Raw genomic sequence first — 24,701 nt, 5'->3', positions numbered from 1 at the left:
AATGTTCTAGGGGAGAATGTTGAGAGGCAGAACTTGATATAGAGTAAGAATTTGTTCAGATCTTAGACTGAAAGCTTGGGACAGAAGAGTGGGAAAGATGAGTCAATGTTTTCTCCTGTAAGGATATATAATATACTGTCTCTGTCAGCACAGTGCTCCTGGGGGTGTTGTCCCACACCCAAGAACGTGCCAGCTGCATGATCCCTGGTGCCACCTGAGGCTGGCAGTTAGGTCCTGATCCGTGAAGATGTGCCCTGCCAGAGCCACCCTGGGCAGCGCTGAGCTGAGCATCCCAGGGCTTATGAGGGCTGTGCTGTGCTGCCCAGCAGCTGCTTCTTGCTTTGGACTGTCACATCCTGGCTGGTCTGAGCTGTTCATTCACCACATGAGCTTCTCTGATGGAACAGGAACATGTAGAAAGCTGCATCCAAAGCCAGGATGAGGATCAGCATCCAGCATCACATCTGCAGGATGGGAGTGTAATGGTCTTACCGAGCTTTTTCTGTTTTTTCTCCTCACCTGTGCACAGTAACCACCTGCAAGATCCAGATGTGGCCGGGCTGCTAATGCGACCTGTTAATATTTGAATTTGGAATTGCCAAGATACACATCTGGAAAGGCTTTGGAAATGTGCCATCTCTCAAATAGGGGACACAATTCCCAAGGCCCTTGGAAGCCAGCCACATGAGGAAGAGGGCTCTGGGAATATGCAGCTCTTGCCAGGCCATCAGAAACTTCAGGTCATGGTTAGGCTGTGTGCAGATTTCAGGGAAATTTAGCCTGATTCTGATGGTTTAAAATGGTTTAAAATAGACTTTAACTTTTTATATACACACTATATATAGAGAGAGACATATAAAAAATCTATACTTCAAAATACGCTTAAAATATACTTAATAGGGTTGTCTGTGTTTAAGTCTTGTGTCTGGCCAAGATTGGTGGCTAAATAAAGCCCATATCTGGAGTAAAGCTTTGTGAAATTCCATACGATTTTTAGTGTCTAATAAGAAGCAGAGTCATGGTACAGTTTAGCCCACTGCGTGGGTCATTCACTTTTTCTCTCTGCTACCAAAGACCCATTTTTGTGACAGCTATGGGATACTGATGGTTTAAAGGAGGCTTCTGTAACACTGATTGAAATCAGCCAAGAGGTTCAGAGTTCCTGGTGTGGCTGGGCAGAGGCAGTGACACTATGACATATTTCTTTGAGTATCCAAGCTGAATATACTTGAGTCTGCTGCTGTCACCAGGGAAGAGGTCAGAGCCCTTTACAGGACTAGGATGCTTGAGCTGAAGTGGATGGTGAGTGGGGTTGTGAAAGGCACAGAATTAAGGAATTCATCATTTTGCAACATAAACAATGAGTAAACACCTAGTTGTTTTGTTTCCAGTGGTGAGTTTTGTCTGTGCTGTAAGGAAGGCCTCATTTTTTGTGTATTTCTGTGTGTTTTACTTGCGAATCAGAACCAGTCAAGTCTTACTGCAGAAAGAAATCTCACTGCTCTTGTCAAATTGTGCTGCATACCCAGGATTCAGCCCAAAGCTTTTCTTTGCTGTATGAGTAACTGCTTATGTATCTGTATGGGTCAAAACACTCACTTGCAATCAAAGCAGCCTAAAACCAACTTATTTTTGATGCTGCAATTTGTTCTCTAGGGTGCTAGGGAAAACAGCAGTGTCAATTAACCATGAGGAAACAATTAGACCAGTCAGTGATCACAAGACCACAGAAAAGGGGAAGAGAAATGCAGAAATGTGTTTTACTGGGGAGATGAAATAGGTGATACAGAGCAGCACAACTTCTCAAGTGCCTGTGGCAGGGAAGGTGTGGTGGGAAGGGGCCTGGACTGGCACAGAAGGAGCAGCATCTATGGGACTGCAGCTGGGAAAGGAGGAAAGGGCTCTGGAGAGCCAGGATGGTGCTGGCTTGTGTCTGCTGCCTCTATAGAGAAGCTCCTGCCTGGCTGCATGTGACCCATGAATGAAAAGAGTGATTTTTTTTTTACTCCTCTATGGGTTTTTTTCCTGCCTTTCTTTTCCAGAGGAACCCATCAGTTAGTATGGTTGACACCAAAAAGCAGCACTCAGATTTTGCTGGCCCATCTGGCATGTGGTGCTGTGTATTGTTTTAATGTACCTGGCCATTTACACTGAGTTCTAATTCATCTGTCATCGTAATATCTGGGTGACAGCAAGGGACTGTAGGGCAGTGATTCAATTTCAGCTGTTTGTATCATTTACCTGGTTGATTTTATTAGTTACCTTCCTGACTAATTATATGAGAGTCTTGCAACAGGCTGAGAAGGGGAGGTGTGATGCTGCTGGTGATGGGCTCTTGCTGCCATTTGGCATTTGGCACAAGGAACTGAAGCTTTTGCCTTTGGTGCAGCCATGCACCATCCTGTCCTGCTGCTGGGGTGAAGCAGAGGGTGCTCCAACCCTATCAGTGCGTTTGAAGGGGAAGGCTGTGGGGATACCAATTCCATCAGTCCCACAATTGAATCCTTCCTGTGCTGTGAAGGTACCCAGGCAGTATCCCCTGCTTTGCTTGGGTATGCGCAGAGGTGCTGAATCACATCCCTGTGGGTTGCAGAGGTTTTTGTCATTATGACAAGTAAAAATGCAGGCAATAAAGGTTTATTGGGATTCTGTCCCCCTTTAACCACACCCTGATGCACTGAGGTGTCTCTGTCCCGCTGCCCTCATGAATCACGAGGGCCTGGGAGTCAGGGAAGTTGGTTCTGTCCCATTTTCATTCTAAACAGAGATTTATTTGTTTCATATCTACTGCTTTTTATTTACATTTCGCAGAACCTCAGACACGTGTGAGCTCATGACTGCCAGGCTGACAGCCCCATGTCCTGCCTCTCGCCCCTTGCCCAGGCTCTTTTGATATTGGAGGGGTGGCAGTGGCTTAGGGACATGCAGCCCTGCTGCAGAAAGGTTTTGCACAGCCCATTGTCTTTTGAACTGGCTGCACTGGGACGTGTTGGCGAGCCAGGGCTTGGCTTTGCTCAAACCTTGCGTGCCCTGATGCACGGCCGCCAGCGCCTCCAGCCGCTCCCAGCAGCCTCTGGCTCCACTCCAGGGGTGGTTTATGGCCCTGCCCTGGCACAAAGCCTCAGCCAGGCAAGGAATTTCAGCATGATGAGGACACAGCTGTGCCTGCTTGCCCCTGCCTTGGCTGGGCAGCCGTGGGCAGCACTGTGTGCTGGTGCCCTCCATTCAGCCAGGCAGGGTTGGCAGGTTTGGTCACACCACGTGCCACAGGGATGATGTTGCTTGTGCTATACAGGCTGAAATCAGGCAGCAGAGACAAGCCTGCAGAGCTGGTGTTGAATCCCATGTTAAGGGTTGGCACATATATCCCAGGAAGTGGCACCCCAATCTCTGCTCCTTGAAGACCCACTGTGCCATGTGGCTTTTCCCATCCAGGTGGCTCCAATGCTGTTCAGGGGGACAGAGTGAGCCAGGGACTTGCTGGAGCACAGTGGCTGCTCCAATCTGGCTCCTGAGGAGCAGCTGAGTACCCCTAAACCTGCAAGACTCTTCCAGGATTCGTTTTCCTGGGAATTAACATGGTGGCACTATCAGCTGCAGCCTGACATGTGTGAGGTTGTTCCTATCCAAGGAGAAGGTCTCCAATGTCACCCCAATCATGTGTCAGCCCTACTCACTGGCTGGTTGGGTGGGATGGAGCACTGACCTCATGAACGCTCAGTGGGGGCAGGATGGGGGTCTCTGTAACTTCATTTTGCACTAGGAAGACTCATCATTTTATGCAGAGGGATTTAGGAGCACAGCGAGTAACATGCCCAGGTGCCTGGGCATCACCAGTGATGGTTCTTGGCTCCTGGCTCATGCCCAAACCCATGCTGCCCATCTTATTTTTCCCTAACACAGCTTCAGGCTCTGCCAGGAAACTGGGCAATGGCCCCTTGCTCTGGCAGATGGCTCCCCATGGCTGGCTGCAGTCTGCAGACACTCTGCACTACCTGAGCCTCTACTTTTTTTTTGTAGGTGAGACCAACTGTTTGCAGGGAGCCCAAAATCACATGTGCCATGGGGTCAGCAGGGGCTGGTGGGGGGTGACTCTCTCAGGGCAGCAGCTGCTGCCTGCTTGGGCACTTCTTGTCTTTCCTGGCCCTCAGCACTGTAAGTTAACACTCCATAGGCGAGTCCAAAGAGGATTTCAACGAAACCTGAAGCTTGGGAGGAGAGATTATGCTGCAGAAGTGGCCTGGGAGACTGTAAAATATGCACTCCCAGAATCACCAAAGAAGGAACTGGATTTGCTCTTTGGAGAGCAGGGTTATCCCTGGGCTCAGTAAGGGTTTCTGAGGGGGAACATGAATGGGTTGAAGAGGGGTCATGGCCTTCCATGAGTGTCCCCAGCACCCTGGGAGTGCCTACTCTCCCCAAATAATGTGCCTTTTGGTAGGTGACTGTTTAATGCAAATGAAGTTTAAGACAGATGTCTGTGAAAATGTTCCCAGCATTGCTGACCCTTCACTTGCATGAAAGAAGTGTCTAAGAGAGTAAAGGAGTAGAGTGGCCTTTCCAAAGGCATTTGTGCTCCTCTGTCACCCTCCATCTGTGCCTCAGGTTGAGGGAGCTGCTGGCAGCCCTTGTCCTGCAGGGTGCTGTTCTGGGGTGAGGTGCCCCATTCCATGGTGATCCATATGACACCATCTGCCCTCTTGAGCTGGGTCTGAAGGAGTATGGTAGAGTGATTGGGTTTGGGGCAGAGCTGGAGAAACCCCACATAGATTTGCTTTACTCCTCCCCTCTTTGCCCCTCTCTTGCTTCATGCAGTGTGGCACAAACCTTGGTCTTGGGAACTCAGAGAAGCTGTATGTCTGGGCCAAACAGATGTGGTGGCAGGTACCAGGGCAGCCAGTGGACTCATGGGATCACTATGGCCAGGAACTTGACTTGGGGTTCTAGAGCTGGTCTTGGTAGCCTGCAAGTGACAGACTACAGAACAGGCTGAAAGGGGCTGTCACCAAACCCAGGAGAGATGTGTCACTGCAGCTCACACTGGAGCCACCCTCTGCACAGTCCAAACTCTACCCCACAGGGCTGCCTCCTGCTCCCTGCTCTGGATGCAAATCCCATATAGGAAGTTGCTTTGGGTTTGCACCAGTGTTGCCTGATGCTCCAGCCCCTTTCCAATGAGCTGTCACCTGCCATCAGAGGCTCTTGGACTAGTGTCCTCTGCTCTCTGCTCCGCAGGGACTGATGCTTTTGCGTGTGGGTGAGCACCAGCGAAGTTGGGGTGGGTACCTCTGCACTAGGTCAGTGCTACCCCACAGCCCACCTTCCTTTGCTGGCTCTCCCATGTCCAAGCTTCTTGTTCACCCCATCCCTCTTCTCTCCCACAGGCACATACCAGGGCCAGTTCACCAATGGCATGCGGCACGGCTATGGCGTGCGGCAGAGCGTGCCCTATGGCATGGCCTCTGTGGTCCGCTCCCCGCTGCGAACCTCCCTGTCCTCCCTGCGCAGCGAGCACAGCAATGGCACCCTGCCCCAGCAAGACTCCCCTGCTGCCAACCCCGAGAGCCTGCCCCTCTCACCCACCATCACCCGCGGCGGCTTTGCCCTCAGCCTCTACGCAGATGCAGAGGCCGGCAAGCCTAAGAAAGGGGGGCTCTTCCGAAGGGGTTCCTTGCTGGGGAAGCTGAAGAAGTCGGAGTCCAAGTCGTCCCTGGCCAGCCAGAAGAGCCGTGTCAGCTTTCTCAAGAGTGAGAGCGGGATCAGCTCAGCTGCCAGCGATGCCACATCCACTGTCAGCCTGGGCGAGGGCGCTGAGGGTGAGGAATACACCCCCTTTGAATCCGACATCGACGCCACCACGACAGAGACCTACATGGGTGAATGGAAGAATGACAAGCGTGCCGGCTTTGGCGTCAGCGAGCGCTCCAGTGGGCTGAAGTATGAGGGTGAGTGGCTGGACAACCTGCGGCACGGCTATGGCTGCACCACACTGCCTGATGGCAAGAAGGAGGAGGGCAAGTACCGCCACAATGTCCTCATCAAGGGAATGAAGAAGCGTGTGATACCCCTCAAGAGTGCCAAGATCCGGCAGAAGGTGGACAGGAGTGTGGAGGGGGCTCAGAGGGCCGCGGCCATTGCCCGGCAGAAATCAGAGATTGCAGCATCCAGGTGAGTGCTTGGAGCTCCAGTGTGCAGGTCCCTGTGGTGATCTCCATCTCACATGTTCAGGACCTGTCCTTTTTCTCACCCCCTCTCCTGTCCCCCTGCAGTCCTGGTCCGTGAGGGAGCTGCTGGTCATCAGGGACTGGCATCAGCCCTGATGCTCAGCAGGATGAGGAGCATGAGCTGGTGTGGGATGGGGAGCACCCTGCTGCTGTGCCAGGCTGCCAGAGCTGCTGGGCATTGATGGGGTAGCATGAGAAGTAGTGGGGTTTGATGGTGGTAAATCCAGCATGCTCATGAGCAGCAAGACGTGTCCCAGACAAACTGGGGCTGCAACAGAGCACAGCACAGCCCCTGGTATGGCTCTGTGGGATGCATTAGGGTTGTCACTTAATTTTAGCAGCTCAGTTTAACTACTCCACTGTCCCTCCTGGGATGGAGGAGGGAGGAAATAAGAGTGGATCCAGGGTCTGCCTAGGAAGGGCAGGGGAAATTCTCTGTCTCCAGCTTGCATCCCTGCCTGTGTCCAAGCTGTGCTGGCAGCACACTCCACCTCCTGCAGGATTCCTGCCAGTCTCAGAGCCAAGCTGGCAGAGACCAGAGATCTAGGAGGCTGGATTGGAGCCTTCGTTTCTCTCCTCTTCCTTGGGAAAATTTTGTTGTAACAGTCCTTGGGGTTTCATCTGGTCTCTACATCAAAACTTCACCCTGCACAGGCTTTGCTCAGCTGCTGGGCAGTGGCTGTGAATCCACGTCTGTCCTGTCTCACTTCTTTTAATTTCTGTTTAATTGTCATTTACTTCATTATCAAGCAGAGAGGGGGGATAAGCGAGGGGGACATCTATTCCCAAACCTCATCCCTCCCCTCTGAGAAGCCCCGGTTTTATTCTCCCAGCCGCTGTTTCTGCTCTGAAGTTTTGTGGGCAGCATGAGTTTTTTAGCAAAACAGTTCCTCAGAGACTGGTAGAGAAGACCCAGCAGGATTGCAAGTGAAGCTCCGTGCAGGGCTAGCTATGGTAAAAATAACAGGCTAGGGCAATGTGGGACCTGCTGGATCCTTCTGACAGGGCAGGCTCAGCCCAACACCAGCTTTGCTGTGCCCAGGAAAAGCGTGTGGCTGCAGTGTGAATAAGGAGGCTGGAGCTGCAAACACTGCTCCCCAAGAGCTTGGCTGGTTTACACAAACCTCTTTTTATTATAGACTATTTACACTTTGGATCAAAAATGACTCTGCAGTGTTTTCCATCAGGGGCTGGAATGTGCCTGCTGCCCTGGCGGGGGACTGCACCCCTCCCCAGTGCGGCCAGGGAATAATTTCCTATTATGGAAACCTTGAAGCTGGAGGAAATAAGGCGTGAGAGCCGGTTCCCTCCAGGGAGTCCTGGGCTATCAGACACTGTGGTGGCATGGCTGCTGGGGCAGGGAAGGGATTGCTGTGCTCCTTGGCAGTGTGGAACCCCAGTCCTGTTTCTGCGGCACTGCTTGCAGCTGAGCTGGACCCACTGTGGGAGAATTCAGGGTCCTCCATCCTCTAAACTATAACTTAGTTTCCATCAGTGTTTATTCCTGGTATATGTTGCTCTGGGCAGAGCCACTCTCTATTTGATGCCATTTGTAAATCCAACTCATCCTCTCCTTCCTCCTCCCTTCAGCTCAGTTTTGGGGTTGAGAGTAAATACAGATAATGTTGCTTCCAGAGGTCCTTAGGTTAAACTGCAGCTCTGCCAATGACTTTTGGTTTGGCCTTGAACCTTTACTCAGTTTCCACACCCAGAACAGAATAATTGCAGGCAGATTGTGAAAATAGATTATCACAGTTTATAGAAGGGCTGCACTATCATTAGCATTGTCTGAGCTTGTAACTGCAAGCCATTGTATATGAATGTTTGAGTTTCATTTGCTTCTGACACTCAAGGGAGCCCCTTGCAGTAACAGATAAAGGGTCACAACATCCAGCCTTCTACTGTCAGGGGGTGAAGTGTGAGGAGAAGACCAGATTTCTCGCTTTTGCACCATAAAAGGCTCTTTAAGGAAAGAAGTCCTGAGGAAATCAAGCCCAGGCACTGGAAGCTGCCTTGGCCAGTTCCAGTGCAGGAATCCCAGGCACGTGCTGAGCTCTGGGGGTGCTCTGTCAGCAGCAGCAGCAGCGATGGGAGCCCTGCCTTAGGCTGATGGGCAGGAGATCAGTGACAGACAGGGATGATGGTCAGTATGGCCACCAAACCTTCCCTGTTCCATGCTCCACTCTGAGGTGCCAGGCTGCTTCACAACTCCTGTCCCACCTGCCGGCTTGGTTTGGCTGCTCCGCCTGTCACTGTGGGCAGTGCCAGCTACTGCCTGCCCTGCTGCTTGTCCTGCCCCAGCAGTGCTGCCCTAGCCTACTCAGCTCCCTTCTGAATCCTCCTGGGTCAGCAATCCGGCTGCTTTTCCCATTGTGCAAGAGGCTGAGGACATCATCTCACTGTCAGCTGAGGGAACAGTGATTGTTTTCATTCTGTTTTTCATTATTTCAAAATGTGAAATCATTTGGCATGGTGTTGTGCTGTCCTGAGCAGTCCACCCAGGTCAGCCAGCTTCACCCGGGGCAAAGCCTCTTGGTTCTGCTCAGATAAAAACCCTGGACATGTCTATTGGGAGCACTGGGGGTCAGTTACTGGAATGGAGCTGATGGAAGCTGAAGTATAAATCCTTGCCCAGACTGCTGTCACTTTGGGGAAGAGTCTTCTTGGTGTGCAGCCTCTGTGACAGGCAGCAGACATGGCTTTACTCTGGCCCAGGGGTAACAGGAATAGATGTGGAGGTTAACACACGTTTGGTGTTCATTAGCTCTGCTGGTTCTCCAGGACTTGTCCTGCTGTGATCCCGAGGGATTCCCATCAGAACTGGAACATGGCTGTTCCCATGGTGCCAGGTGAAAGTACCTGCTGTCTCACTCCAGCCTCCTTCTTTCCCACCCTCTGCCCTGACTACAGGCTCATTGAAAAAATGTTGGGGTGAATGAGAAATGCAGTGAGGGCCTGGGATCACAGCCAAGTAGATAAATGGGCTGGAGGACAGTGAGGAGGGAACAGTCACCACCAAGCTGTGAGTGAGCCAGTTCAGAGCCATCCTGAGGTGTGTAATGGCTGCCCTAGAGTTTCATGGGCACGTGGGTTGGCACAGAACAGGATGCTTGGGGAATAGTGTGTGCTTGCCTATCAGGTGTGGAGAATGATCCCATTGGAAACTGGAGAAGGACCCTGGAAATGGTCAGCTTTCATCTCCTCAGAACAGATTAAAATAAAATAAATAAAATAATATAATAAAATAAGAGGAAGGGTCAGACTGACTGCAGGTGGAACTTTTGATTTTTTTTTGAAATCTCTGTACACAGTAGCTGTGCAGCAGATAAAGGGATTTTGCTTCTGAATGGTGCTTTTAGGGGACAAAATGAGTGTAAACACTGCAACAGCTTCTGATGTGGTCTGCCTGTGCATGTGTTTGTGCTTCCCAGTGACTTGGACTGAAATCAATGGAGGCACTTGGCTGTCCTGCAAGGCATGGGTCTGGCCAAGCTCTGAGATCCTTTGACGGATGCACGCCCTGGCAATAACACCTCAGATGTATCTGCCAGATGTCACAGGATCAATAGGAAAGCAAGATAGGAGAAGCAATTATGGCTGCTGTGCTTCATCTGTTTGTCATCAGGTGCTGGCCCTGTGTGTAGTTTATGCCTGGAGATTACAACTACAAATGAATACCTTTTGGATTTATTTTTGTTTTAATGTAGTATCTCTAGATATCTGTAAGAATTTTTAGGTTGCCTTCTGAAGTGTAGAGCATCAATTCCTGATTAAGTAGGGTTTGCTCATCATGCTGAGCCTGGGCTGTGTGGAAGCACTGCAGGGCTCTGGAGAGCACTCAGTGTCCGGAATCACATCGGCTTCCCCGGCAGTGACACATGGGCATCATTCATAGTGTGAGCTGTTGCCTGGTTTTGAAGCCTAAGATGGCTTCTGTCTGTACCCATGGCTTTGAGGTACATTTTAGCCCTCCCTTCAAATAACAACAGTGCTCCACAGCTCCCATATCGCTTTCCAAACCTCCCCTGCCCAGCACATTCCCGGTAGCGCTGCCGACGTCTCCCTGTGCTCAGCATTTCCAGGCTGCATGGCCGGGCAGCAGCGAGCGTCTCCTTGGGGAACGCGGGTGTGTGGTGCAAATGACGTCCTGAAATCACTGGAGTCAGCAGAGGCTCCTGACTAAATAAGGGCAGGCAGAGCAGGGTTTTATCAGCATGGCTCGAGTGTGACAGCTGAGAGCTGAGGCCATGGCAGCCCACGCTGCTGGGGCTCGGCCACTCGCTCCCACCAAGAAGGTGCTTTGTTTGACACAGCTCTTGCCCAGCAAGCTCCTGCCCTTGGTCCCACTGCTCTTTGGGGTTTATGCTGCTGGTGGGGAAGGTGGGCAACCAAAGGGATGTCTTCATGAGGCACCTCTGGTGAGGCACAGTGTGTGTCCAGTGCAGAGCTGGGCTGGACTGGTGGCCACAGTGGCCTTGGCCCTCCTAGGGCTGTCAGAACATCTCAGCTTCCCCCAGGCATGATTTTGGATATGTTTTAGGTCTGTTGAATGAGACTTGGGGTTTGCGCTGAAAGTTTTAGGATTTTTTTTAAAATACACATTGATTTCTGCTTTCCTCAGGCTTTTAGCCAGAGGCACAGGCATTAGACACTTCAGGAGTTCAGCTCATTCCCAGACCTTTAGGTCTGAGGCTGGAGGGCAGGAGGTTCATGGCCACCCTGCAAGAGCAGGCAGCAGCAGTGGTTTGAGGCAGCCCCTGCCAGGAGGGCTCTCTGCCTGGGAGAACAGCTGATCCTCCTCTGCTTTCAGTCTCTGCTCCAGGACTCCACACCTCCCTGTGATGAATGGGCATGTAGTGAGGAGGGAGCAGGAGGCAGAGCTTGTCCTGACCCTGGGTGGGTTGTTGGCTGCGATTTGCCTCCAAGCGGGAGCTGCCAGGGAGAGACACAGGAGTTTGGAGCAGCATTTCTGCAGCTGTATGATCAGACACCAAAGATGTTGCAGCCTGACCTCTCCAGGGGCTTAAAAGACAAATGCATCAGTTGGAGGGGGGGACAAGACTACTCCTCACCTCCCCATGGGGAAGCTCACTCCCACTAAGGTGCAACCACACCTGGAGGCAGTCGAGTGTGGCCTGAGATGCAGACAGGTCCTGGATGGCTGGATATTCTGCCTGGCCCGGGTGTTCTGGCTGCCCCACAGCCCCCATAGTGGGAATCTGTGTTTTGCTGCTTCCATGGGCAGGGCTCAGAAAGAGCCAGTGAGCACAATGAGCAGGGAGAAACAAGGGCAACCACGTGGCTCCTGCTATAGCTGAGTGCCAGGACATAGCAGTGAGGGGACGTTCCTTGGTCCTGCTGTCCCAGCAAAGACGTTTCTCAAATTGCTGAGTGTGTTTATAAAGAGAATAATCTTGTTTCATCACTCTTGGTTAATAGATAACCAGTTTCTGGCATCTATTTCTGCACCAGACAAAGCCAGGGCTGAGGCTCTCACTTTCTGTGTGGCACAGCAGTCTCCAGCTCTGCAGAAGTACTGCCATTTTCAAACTGCTGCCTGACCCTCATCCCACCTGAACACTGGAGCCATGCAGGGGGAGGACTTTAGGGTTTGGCTGAGCTCCTCTCTGTTCCTGGTCCTGTGTGGCCATGAGGACAGCGAGCCCCAGCATTGGGGTTGCACCAGGATCAGACACCCACCCCAGCTGTGAGACCCCGACAGTGTGTCCCCCCATGTGGGAGGCTCTGCAGGCTGGATGGGTTCATTGCCATTGAGTGAATGATGATGTTGATGCCATCACCCTCTTCTTTCAGCCCTCTCCTGGAATGGCCATCCAGGCTGGCTGCGGTTCCAGCACTGACACATTTTTGGCCCACCATGCTCCTTACTCTGAGATGTGTTCTGACTCCAGAGGAGGGTGCACATCTTTATCTGTTTTCCAGTCACCTCACATGAATTTCCTCAGGCACTTTCATGCCCTATTAGGGTAAGAAGGAACGTGCACTTTTAGTAGCTCCAAGGAGAAAGCATCTGTTGGGCAGCAAACTGCTTTCTCCAGGACTCCCCAGGTTATCAGGGTTGAAGCAGGCGAGGCTGTGGCTTGCAGGGATCTTCTCAAGAGGAGCAGAGTTGGAATGGCAGGATGCCAGCCCCAGGGATGGGTATGACTCTGATACCAAGCCAGGCAGGGAAAGTGGAATTAATGGACTGTTCATTCCAACCTTGTGGGGAATCCTTATCTCAACAGCTTACAAACACAGAAAGGGAAAAATGAAGTGTGACTTCAGTCTGCAAAAATGACTGTGGAAAATGATAGCTTCTCATTCAATTGATCTGCTGCTGCAGATCAGGAAGGCTCTGACTTCCATCCAAATGCTTGGAATCAGCTGGCAGGGAGCTGAGTTTTAAAATCATCTTGTTCAATCAGGCTTTGCTGAGAGGTTATCATCATTTCAGTGGAATGTGAAATAGGCTTATCTTGAAAAAGAAATAATTTTTAAGTAAAACGTCCAATTAAAATAGAAAGTTGTTGATAAAGAAACCTTCCCTCTTCCTGGAGGAGGAGCATTTTTTTCAGCTTATCCTGGTGCTGAGCTGGAGCCCTTTGGCTTTCTGAGTCCTGAGTTTTTTCATTTTGCTCCTGCAAAGCCTGATGAGCATTCAGTGAGCACTGAGAGGAACTTGGTGTCCCATCCACCTGCATTCCCTCAGCAGCCTTGGGTGCATGGGAGCATGGGAGCTGTGGGTACTGCAGTTCAGGCCATGGGCTGGCTGCCCTCACACCTCCCAGCTCCCTCCCTTCTTTCTCCTAGATCTCAGATTTGTGAATGTCTACTCAAGAGACCTAGAGGGCTGAAAGAAAAAAGGCTTCTGCCTTAAATTCTGATAAATAATTGGAGTTATGGCCAAATAAAATATGCTAAGAAATCTCCTTTCATTTCCAGAAAAAAATCCTTTTATTTTTTGACTGGGTAAAAAAAAACACAGAAAAGATACAGCACTTCCTCACTCTTTTAGTTGAGATTGCTGAAATCTGACAAACACTTGAATTAGAAGTTGTTAAAACTTTTTCTTGAAGAAAACCAACAATCTTAGAGTGAAACAGACTTTCTCACCCACTTTAGCTCTGGTGGATCTGGCAGTCGTGTAAAACACACTCAGCTTATGGATCCATTTGGCAGAGCTTGGGCCTCCTCAGGAGCTCCTGGGTCAGGCTGAATTCCCTTCAAACAAATGACCAGCTGCATCCCTGGTGTTTTCTTAGAAGTGGGAATTCCAAGGGCAAGGCAGGGAGCAGCCCCTGCCTGCTCAGTGCAGGTACAGGCAGGGAGGCAGGAGCACACAGGGGATGGAAAGGCTGGAAGACCCTGATTGCATATGTGCTGTAAAGATGTTTTGATGTGCTGTCAGTGGGATAACCCAGCTGCTTTGATCTTGCAGTGATACCTAATTAAATTAGGGTCCCCAGAGCACTAGCTGAGCCCCTTTGATAATGGCATGGTGGAAGCTGAAATAAATCAGAGGCATTTGGGCATAGCCTTAAGGCTGTGCTGCTCTGGGAGACTTGAACTCCACTTGATCTGCACCCAGAGCAGCAGAGAGGAGAGCAGACCTGAAATCCAGTAGTGGGGGGGGGGGGGGGGGGGGTGTCCAGCTGGCAGCTGCAAATCCCTCTTTTCCCCAAAGATATCTTTGTGGATGCTCTAATATGCTGATCTGAGCCTGGCTGTGCTGGCAGGATGGCTCCAGCAGGGTGAGGAGCTGCTGGTCAGTGCAGTGTCCCTGGGCCATGGTGCTGTCCTGGTAGCCACTTGAGCCAGCAGGCTCTGGCTTGTTCTGCTCCATTTAGAGCTGGCTCCAGGCAGCTGTCGGATGGCATTCCGGGGCTTTGGGGGAAACAGAGAGCAGCTGTGGTCTCTGCCAGGCCCCCAGCTCATCACAGCCCATAGGCTCCTGTGCAGGCTGGCACAGCCAAACCCTGAAGGCCACTGGCCACCCAGTCCCTCTCGGCTCATGGGGCAGTGAGGGTGGCAGAGATTAACTGAGCAAATCTCCTGCATGCAGGGCTGGGGTGTGTAGGTTGTCATCTTATTGAAGACAGCTGCAGATCTGTCTGCTCTAAGATTAATATCACTTTAACTGTTCCAAGGGGAAGTATCCTTCAGTAAAAGATGCAACTGGCCCAGAGCTATTTAGAGCTAAGGATAACATTTCGGTATTTTAAAAATTCACCAAGTAATCACAAAGGCTAATGCTTGCTGAGCTCGTTAGGTGGCAGGGAGCTCTGCCAGGCCTGTGCTCCAGAATCACTGCACAGAAAAGGATGCTTTCCTCCTGGCTGAATGACCTGGCTGGGCCCTTTCTCTGGAAGGAGGGAGAAAAGGTCTGATTTATCCAGCTAAGTAGCCTGGGCATCTACAAAGTGCCTCCAGTTCTATGTAAGTGCTGGCACCAACAGTGAAAAACCTGGAGCTTCTCATGAGCTGCTCTGCAAGGTCAGGATGTCTTCTCTTTTTGGATTTCTGTTCTAGTAGTATGGAGGTGTTTCCTCTAGGAAGAAGATTGTGTTGATTTATGCTTATTTCAAAATTGAGATCACACCTTGTAAGTGCAGAGTCCATATTATAAAGAAGCAAAGGCTCATGCACCCCAGAGATGTCAGGGCAGGACACCCATGAGGTGGGATACACAAATGGATCTGAGTGAAGGCAGGGAAAGTGGCACGAGAGGTGGACTGAAAAGGGATATTCAGTCCTATGGGTTGGTTACAGGTAAATGAGAGTAGAGGAGTTTTGCTGGTGTCTGCATGCATGTGGAGGCAGAGGGAGAGACACAAAGGAGATAGACTGGAACTAAGCAGAAAGAAAGGGATGCCCCAGCTCTAGGGATGACACAAGTCCAAAGACAGTATGGAAAATGGAGAAGCCAGAAAGTTCTGTCAGGTCAGGATGTAGAATCATAGAATTGTTTGGGTTGGAAGGGAGCTTTAAAGGTCATCCAGTCCCAGCCTTAGCACAAGTGTGTGCTGGTCAGTCCTGTGTTCTCTTGCCCTTCACAATGCAAGTGCAGAAAGGACCATACTGCCATCAGAAAAACACTGCAGCTTTCCCTCTATCCCTTCTGAGTGCTGCAAACATTCCTGCCAAGACAAACTGTTATCTTAAGTTTCTTTGGAAGGACAAAATTATTCCTTCTGGATGCTGGCGCAGGCTTATGGCTGGGAGTGGAAGAGTAAGTTTCCAGGAGAGGGGAGTTCAGCAGAAATCTCCCTTCTTAGAGCTGACCGATGAATTACATTTATTTCATGGTCTTTTGACAGCTCATGTTATCAGGAATGGCAAGAATCATAGAATGGGTTGTGTTGGAGAGGTGTTCAGTTGATCCATGCTCAGATGGGAGGAAAGAGACTCTGGAGAAGGAAGGGCAGTGCTGTACAGGTCTGTCTTTCCCTTAATAAGCAAATCAGAATAGCTTGGTTAGAGAGCTGAGCTCTTGCCCTATTTCTAGCAGCAAGGTCATTGCTGCACCTGCAGGCACCCCAACCCTGTCTGGTATTTGCAGTATTCTCTGCTAATTCCAGTCTCATTTACAATCTAATCCAATGTGGATGTGCAAAACCGCATAAACTGTCCAAAGAGATGGGCATGCTGGCTGGGCTTTGGGCCTCACCTGTTAGCACGGTGCTCAGCTGCGGCTCGTGTGTCCACAGGGGATTTTAGTAGCAGTCAGAGGAATGATTCAGGCAATGTTTCTGGGAGATGGCCAGGAAGGACAGGAGTGGTTCTCTGTCCTGCACTAGTACAAAAATTATTAGAGCATTAGAATGGTGCCAGAGAAGCAAATAAAACAGCAGATGCATTTAACCCTCCCAACCCACTGGGGTGTGAAGCCCGGCAGCCGCTGTGACCCAGCTGGGAGGCAGCAGCCGGGCAGGGACAGGGGCTGCAGACATTGCCCACATGCCTCCCCTCAGCTCGGCACGGGGCTGCTGCTCCTCCTTGCAAGGAATTCATTGAAGCTATTTTTAACAGCACTTCCAAGGGAGATGGCTCAGGGTGCAACTGGGAAGTGTTCATTCCAGCAGCACTGCCTTGGTTGGGACAGGGAGCACCGGTGTGGGTTTGTAAAGGCCCCTCTTTGTGTTTATTTCCCCCAGCTGATGTGTTTAATGCTCATGGCTCATTTTCCAGCACTACCTTGAAAACGGGTTTTGAATTCTGCTGCTGGCTTCTCTGAAACCTGTGGGTCTGTGTGTTGGTTTCCCCCGACTTCCTCCATCTCCAGACTTTCTCCTCTGCTGGTTTTTGCAGGGGCTGCTTTCTGCAGAAGTGCTGGGAGCTGACAGCTCAACCAGCAGTAAATAAAAAGTGTGGCCCTGATTAAAGTGCTGCCTGAAGAACATCAAATTTACATTAACAGAATAAAAGGCTGGCATTTCCATTTTACAAAAGCTGATTCAGCTTTTGGAGAAGATCTTAACCTTCAAAGACATTTTTCCTCTTACATGTTTCATGTCTGAAGTTGGAAAATCACCTTCCTGACACCCTCAAACCTCCCTGGACTTAACTCCTGCTCCTGGCAGACCCAAGGCTGCAGGCTGGGACAGGTTGTTGTGCCATGGGCTATGTGCACTGGGCTCTCCCAGGGCAATTGGTATTTGTCTGCTGCTTTGCTGCCAGGGCCAAGTTTTCCTGTGCATTGGGCTCCTAGGCACTGCCAGCCATGTGGATAAATAATAAATTCAGGAATACTCGAGGCCAGTTAGATGTTATTGTTATGGCTGGGCCCTTTCCTTCAGGCTGGGCTTTGTCATAGTATTATTAAAACCTCAGCATGGGTTTTTGGAAGCCTGTGAGCAGCTCTGCTTCCCTTGGTGCCCCAAGGATGTGCAGCACAGCCAGGGAAGATGTACTTAAGACACCATGCCATGTCTCTGAAAGCCAAATGTTAATCACCTGGCTGCTGCCATAATAAATTATCTCAGGGATGGAGGGACATCAGGAGGGCATCAGCATCCCTGCTGGGGCCAGGCTGCTGGCTGGGAGAGCAGTGCTCTCCTGGGATGCTGGCAGGGCCAACATGTGGTTTGCTGGAGATGCTGGATTTGAAGCTACAGCTATGCTGACCACAGTCCTTCCAAAGCAAACACTTTTGGACGACTGTGCAAGCATGAAGGCAGGAGCAGAGGTCAAATGTGTCCTGCAGAGTGAGAGAGCTGGGAAAAGCTGCTACACAGCTCACAGTCCATTAGGCAGAGCAGAATCCCAAAGCTGTGCCAGTCAGCTTCTTCCCACTGCTCCTGTGTGGAGCTTGGGAGATGCCCCATGGTCTCCCTGGCCTCACACCCCTCTATGCTGAGGTGGTCTCATGATAGAGCTCTCCCAGCTTTGGGCCCATGGTGGCTCTCAGGATGGCCCAGCTCCCCACCACCCACAGTGTCTCACCACAGCCTCTGCAACCCACGCTGGCAGCCTCTCTGGAGGAAGGGAAATCTCCAGCAGGAGAAAAGCATAACTGGGAGCTGCCTCATAACCTCCAACACATCCAGGCTGTTCTTCTGTGCTGTCCCCAGATACTGGGGGAGAGCTGCACATGCAAGATCCATCTGTACCCACTTGGTGACATGCAGAGTCCAGCTCTGTGCTTACCAGTAAGAGCAGACCCCAAGTCTGGTCCACTTCAAGATTACTTTTTTGAGAGCCACTTTGAAGAAACCACTTGCCAGGAGCTGCCTGCTGCTCCCCCAGCTGGGGCCAGCTGGTTTATTGTCTGGCTGGGAATTGTTCAGGACAGCATCCGCCTGGCTCAGTGAGCAACTGAGAGGGAGAATCTCTTGATGGTGAATCTCATCCTCCAAGAGCAGCAGGACAAAGCCAGGGGCCGTAGCACATCCTGCTGAACTGAAGAGCTGTATCCCCCCTTTGCAAGCCTCTTCCCTGGGGCCAGTGCCAGGCAGGCTGTGTGCCCCAGGCACAGCACACCCAGCCCACTCTGATCCCCCAGGCATGGAAAGAAACAGAAACATCCCCCTTGGCCCCTGCAAGATTATAGTGGAATTAATCACACTGATTATATGCTACCAAAAAAGGAGGTGCTCTCTCTCTTTGGAGCTGGCTCACACCCCCTGCTTGTGAGCACCAGCTTAAAAATGCTGTTTTCTGCCTCATCATGTCTTGTCTCTGGGTTTTCCAGGAGCTGTAATAATTTTGGATAAAAAGACCAAGAATGACTGCAATCCCAGGCAGCTCAGCCTGCAGAGAAAGCAGGGAGATAACATACGACTGTGGGCAGGGAGGTGAATCATGGCTCCAGTGGAGTGGGATGTCATCCCAGGGAGGGATAGGCTGAGCCACAGCAGCTCCACATCCTCTTCTCTGTTGCAGGGCCCTGAACAGTGTTTTCAGCTCCCTGTCAAATCTCACTGCTGGCCTGTATCAGAGCTGGAATTGATGCCCTATGTTTAGTTCTTTCCTCGCAGCTATTTAGAATGGCACACGTGTGTATCTTTTCCCTTCTAAAGCTCTCAGAACAGCATTTCTATCACTTCTTCATTGTACCTATTGAGTATTCAGACTACAGCTAGTCTTGTTGGCCTACTGCATCTCACTTTAATGGGGAAGAATGAATCCTGATTTCATGACTAACAGTCCAAAAATTCTTCTCGAGCATTTTCACTGTAGGGATGAGAACTGCATCTGTCCTCCTTTTTTCTTGTCCTAAACTATGACCTGAGTCTGAAAAGGGCCCATCAGACACCCTAAGACCACGTTAAAGGTTGTAATTTGGGGTGAATTGGTGTTTGAGGAGTGTTAACTGCTTACCTTACTGTCTACACAAAAATATGTGGGTTTGTGTGTGAAATGGGAGATATTCAGAGCCTTGGCAAACCTGATAGTGAGAGCACAGGGAATGCAGCTCTTGGTAAGCCTCTGGTGGAACAAAGCAGCTGAATATACGGTGCTTCACCCACCCTTATTTTTAAGGTGCTACTTTGCTGTTTGAAGTGAGCTCCTTCCCAGACTCAGCAGCTGGGCTGTAAAGCCAGTCCTGCTTTTAGCAAAAAGATCACAGGGCCCCGAGCATGAGGCATGTGAGGAATATGACAGCCGGCCAGTAAAATAACTCCCATAGCCCTATAGTCCTATGGAGCAAGGAGGAGATGTGATGGGAAGGAGTGGAGAGGACTCAGGGGGCCAAGATGAGACAGAAGCAATATCTCTGCCTTTCCCCATGGGCTGTGGAGAGTAGAGGAGCCTCTGGACAACATGTGTTGTTTGCTGGAGAGCTATGGGAGAGATATTTGGGGCAAAACATGTCTTTGGGATCTGCTGGGCAGGGACACGCTGCTTCTGGTAAGGTGCAGCAGCTCAGGGCTGGTGACAGCCCAGCAGAGTTCAGCCACCTTGTATTGTCCCTTTGTGCTCCAAAGATGCCTGTGTGATGCTTTGGGCATTCCTCTGAGCAGCACAGCAACAAGCCTGTTCTGCAGCACCTGCTGCCTCACTGCAACACATGAACACACTCACATCTGCAAATACACCAGCCCTGCTCCCTTGTACGACTACACGACACCTTCTCACCTTAGTCTTGAGCATCTGGGTCCCTTCCTTGTTGAAAATCTGATCTTTTCTCCTTGAGTGTAGGGGTTTGGGACATGTGGGCAAACTCTGAGTGCTGTTATGCCAGATGGGCTGATTTGATTTTGGTGCTGGACAGAGTTCACTCCATGAGCTGAGATAATTTTGGCTCAGAGGGTGCTCACTGTTGTCTTCTCTTCTCTCCACAGGACAGCTCATGCCAAAGCCAAGGCAGAAGGGTCTGAGCAGGCAGCTCAGGCAGCCAACAACGAATCAGGCATAGCCAGAATGATGGCCAGGGAGCTCTCCCCAGATTTCTACCAGCCAGGTAGGATCAGAGGCATCTTCTAAGAGGGGTTTTACACTTTCCGTGGGGAATCTGTTCAAATGCTCCATCCACTTTATAACTGCAAGTTGTCCTCCTGTCTATCCTAAATCCTCTTCTGCTCAGTTTCAGCCAGCCCCCTGCCCTGGCTCATTTGCAGTCCTCCTCACACCACTGTTGTACCCACTGTGTTACCATAGTCTGGAGAAAACCCACAGTCCCTGAACCTCTCATGTTTTTGCACACATCAAAGCCCTCAGGCAGGACAGGCAGCAAGCTTGGGGCTATTTGCAGCACTCCTGTAGATATATCCCTTGTGGATTTTTCTTGGAACAGCTTTGTGCATTGACTCACAAGCCCATATCCTGTGGGGCCCCACAACGCATAAGGGCACAATCAGACTTTGCTAATTAGGGGTTGTAATATCCTAGAAGAAAGCACTTAATACAAAATACTACTTCTCCGATTCCCTATTTATTTGTTAGCATCCCTGCTGATTATTTGGCTGGGAAAACACTTGGGAGGTTCCTTCTGTGAGACCAAGCACTGAGGATTAGTCAATAGGAAGTGTAATATTAGAAGCAGAATTATGAGTTCCATTACCTTTCTCTAGACTGAGTTAGCCAGGAAAGTTTTCTTCCTGGAAAACTTTCCTTTTTAGAGAGGTAAGGTAATAACAGAGTAGAAAATAAGTTTCTAAGTGCCTACATCTTCATCCTGTCGTTTTTATTATCTGGCTTTGCTGCCTAGAAGGAGTGCCCCATGGCTGCTGAGGCAGGATCATAAGGGACTATCACAGCAGCAAAACTAGGGGTACAAGTCAAAGGTTGACTCCTGCTCAGCAAAACCTGACACCTGCTCCTGCTCTGATTTTGGTGTCTCTGCATATCCTGTACTACACCCCAGCACAGGGCACACAGTGGGAAAGGGAAACAGCTCACAGTTAGTGCTTGGCCAGGGAGAGTCATGCTGACAGATTTGCCTGAATTCCTTGTGCTCCCACCTTGCCCTGCACCTCCTAGCTGGGGAGATGCTGTGCTGGAGTGCTGCCCGTTCCTCCCCACTGCCCAGCAAGGCCCATCAGAGCTGGCTTTGAGTGGGGAAACACCACAGCAGCCAGGCATGGGCATGAGCCAGAGTGTGGCACTTCATTTAACAATGGCTAAACGTTGCTTGATCCTCACATAAGCCCCCCAGCTGCCACTCACAGCTCTATGTTCACCCTTTGCACACTGGGGTATTTATAGCACAGAGGCAAAGGAAACTGGAATTCCCAATGGGAGGTTTTGAACATCTAGCTAGATTATTTTTTCCACCCATGGCAATTGAATGAGACAATTGAAATGGTCTCTGTAAAAAACTTGAGGCAGCCTGACCTCCACTCTGGCTCCTCAGGTGCTGGATCCTCCTCCTGCTGTTATGTAGGGCCTTGCTTCAATCCTGGCCCCTCTCTCTCTAAGCCTTGTAAGCTGTTGATGTATGTTGTTCTGTGATTCTTTTACATCTCTAAATTCCCAAAGTGCACAACAAGGGCAGATGTCTCTTCTTGCATGGTTGCACCATCCAGGACAAACAGAGAGTAGTCCACCCTTGGATTTTGCAAGGACTGGGAGCTGCTGTTCAGAGCCAAGAGAGCCTGGCCATGTTTAGCAGCTGTATTTCCCCTGCTATCCTGGCAGATAGACCCTGCTGTGTCTGGCACAGGCAATCTTGCTCAGCAAGCCTCATAACTCTAATTAGTATTGAGCCCTGGATTCAGTTAGGGTATCATCCCTAATAGCTTAGAGGAGAGGGATGCAAGGCAAAGCCCTTCCTGAAATGTTGTGCTGGGAGATGAAAGTGAGGAGGTGAGTGCTCTCCAGGCAATTGTTTTTTGGGGTTTATTTTGTGAATCATTCAGGAAGAGAAGAAAGTAGCAGGAGAGAACAAGGAGCCTGGAGCTGCAGGCAGCCTATTTTGAGGAGTCTGAACAACTGTTGAAATGGTTTCCAAATAACTTACTGGCAGCCAGAAATAAATGGCCCTGAATGGGTCGCCTCCTGATTGACAGGAGTGTGCAGGCAGGGCAGAGCAGCTAAAATCAGTGCCCTCCTTCTCCCCACAGCCCCTGCAAGCAGAGGCATTGCCTGCATGGGCAGGAGATAGCAGTGTGCACATCACACCACTGATTCATTAGAGGCAAAGCAGCACCAAGCCAATTTCCCAACCAGTCTGCATCAGTCCTTGGGGTGGAGGAGACGAGGGGAGGAACCCTGAGGCAGCCAGGGATGATATGGCTCCAGGATCTGTGTTGTTCAGGAGCACAGAGCAAGCCCTGTACATTTGCACCCCTTAACATGGCTGGAGTTCAGCAGAATGAGGCCAAAGCAGGTGGTTTGCTTTCAAACAAGCTGCTTTGTGACCTCGTGCTGCCCATAAGGACCATCACGCTCTTGTTGTTCTCACTTGCTGTGAGTATCACAGTGATATGCGGGGACCCCTCTCCCAGCACGTGTCCCAGCATGCAGAGCACTGTCAAGGGCTGTTACTCCACAGGATATTCCTAGTTGTTCAGTGGTGGATTTTGGTCTGCCAAACATCCCACCACGATGGGTATCTTCGGTGTCAGGCTCTGACTGATTTTTCCAGACGCAGGCTGGGCTGCAACTTGCTGTGCAGACATGGCCTAGGGTTAATAAAAGGTAAAGATTTAATGATAGGTGAATCATTGAAATGAGGCAATGTTGCTAGGAACTCAAGTCAGCATGAGAGATGAGGCCAGAACAAAACCCAAAGCCCTGAGTCATCTTGTGTGATGGTGTCAGGTATCCTCTTTAGACCCAGCATGACCCACCTGTGTGACCACAAGAAGCTGGGCTGCAGATTTTCACTGTTGCTTTATCCTGATCTCCAGCTCCCCACCTGCTCCTTTGGCTTTTCCCAGTACAGGAAGGTGTAGGGATGACAGTGAGTGCATCCCTTAAAGAAAGCTGTTTGGAGTGCACCTTAAAAAGAAGAGAGCTACCTAGAGTGTGTGTGTGGTCCTGTGACCAATGAGAGGCTTTGGCATATGTGAGATGAATTGGTTAACCAACAATGTAATGACATGTTGGATGTGAGAGGATATAAAAGGTGTGAATGTTACTGAGTGAGGACTAGATCTAACTGGAACTACTAGGAACTACTACTTCTACTACTACTACTATGAGCTATGAGGAACTGTCTGTGAATCTATCTTGAATAACGTCTTGTAAGCCTTCTGATGCCTGCTGTGCCTGAGCTCTTCTGACCGTCATTCACGCTGCCCCCGGTACTCACGACTAAGGGCTCACCCCTATTGGATGGGGCTTGGAGCCTCTGGCTGCTCCTGGAGGAAATGCCTCCTGGCATCAGGCTCTGATTTGGGTGCATGCCCTTCTCCCAGCCTGCAGCCTGGGCCCTCACACAGTGCTCCCCGAATCCGTCAGGGCTGGGGGCGCAGCTGCCGAAGCCGTGACGGTGCCGGGACACTCGGATACCGCTGACACCGACCCCTCTCCCCGCAGGCCCCGAGTACCAGAAGCGGAAGCTGCTGCAGGAGATCATCGAGAACGCGGAGCACGCGGTGAACATGGAGGAGGAGGCGCCGAGGCCCGAGGCCGCCCCGCCGGCCCCTACCCCGCCCGAGAGCCCGCAGCTCCACGAGGCCGAGGCGGAGGAGCCGCCGCGCCGCGCCAGCCCGGCCCCCAGCCCCGCCGCCACCCCGCCCGAGCCCAAGCGGGCCAAGGCGGCGCCCCGGCAGGACGGGGACCTCCGTCCGGGCAGCTGGGCCGAGGCCGGGGGGCGGGCGGGTGACGGGAGCCCCGCGCCCACCGAGGGCGAGGCCCGTGCGGGGTCTCGGGGTCGTGCCCGCCCCGCAGAGCAGATGGAGATCGGGCCGCTGCAGCGCATGGCGCTCGAGCCCGACGTCGAGCTCTTCAAGGGCTACCACAGCTACGCCGTGCGGACCTCCCCGGTCACCCCCGCCACGGACTATGAGGAGGAGCAGCTCCCCGAGCACGAGTCACCCTCCCCGGAGCCCCGGGGGGAGCCTCAGCGCCGGGGGGGCACCCCTGCCCTGCCGCCGGAGCGGGAGGAGAGGCCGGAGCCGGCCCGGCCCAAGGAGCCGCCGCAGCGCCCCGGCCCCGAGCGCAGGGCCACGGGCCGGGCCGAGCCCGCGGCCGACAGGAAGACTGAGGCCCGGCCACCGGCACGAACCGAGCCCAAGGCCGGGGCCAAGCGGAGCCCGGGCCCGGTGGCGGCGGCGGCGGTGGCAGCACAGAAGGTGGAGGAGTGCGAAGAGGTGACGTGGGGCAGCCCTGGGAGTCCCCCAGGAAACCACCTTTGTATTTCGCTTGTTGTTCACCAGGAGGTCTGACAGGACCCAGAGAAATGCGGAGCCCACGGGCTTGAGTCCGCAGTGGGCCCTGAGCAGTGCCCAGAGGCTCTGTTTGGGATCCCAGAGCCTTGGAGTTCCCTGTTCTGCCCCTTCCCAGCTCACCTTGCTCCTCTTACTTTGTGATCCCAGAGCCTTGGAGTTCCCTGTCCTGCCCCTTCCCAGCTCACCTTGCTCCTCT

General features: G+C 51.6%; 1 protein-coding gene across 1 annotated transcript in view; it reads left to right on the top strand.

Moving 5' to 3' along the window:
- Positions 1-24,701, top strand: part of JPH2 (junctophilin 2) — a 31,350-nt gene that overhangs the window by 2,199 nt on the left and 4,450 nt on the right. The window contains exons 2-4 of the mRNA XM_071573117.1: positions 5,385-6,168; positions 20,012-20,130; positions 23,652-24,427. Of these exons, the coding sequence (XP_071429218.1) occupies positions 5,385-6,168; positions 20,012-20,130; positions 23,652-24,427 (1,679 nt within the window). The remainder of the gene's footprint in view (positions 1-5,384; positions 6,169-20,011; positions 20,131-23,651; positions 24,428-24,701) is intronic.

Source organism: Pithys albifrons, chromosome 18 (assembly GCF_047495875.1).
Source record: "Pithys albifrons albifrons isolate INPA30051 chromosome 18, PitAlb_v1, whole genome shotgun sequence".
Lineage (NCBI taxonomy): Eukaryota > Metazoa > Chordata > Aves > Passeriformes > Thamnophilidae > Pithys > Pithys albifrons.
Note: the sequence above shows the minus strand (reverse complement) of the source record. Positions and strands in the feature narration are given on the sequence as shown.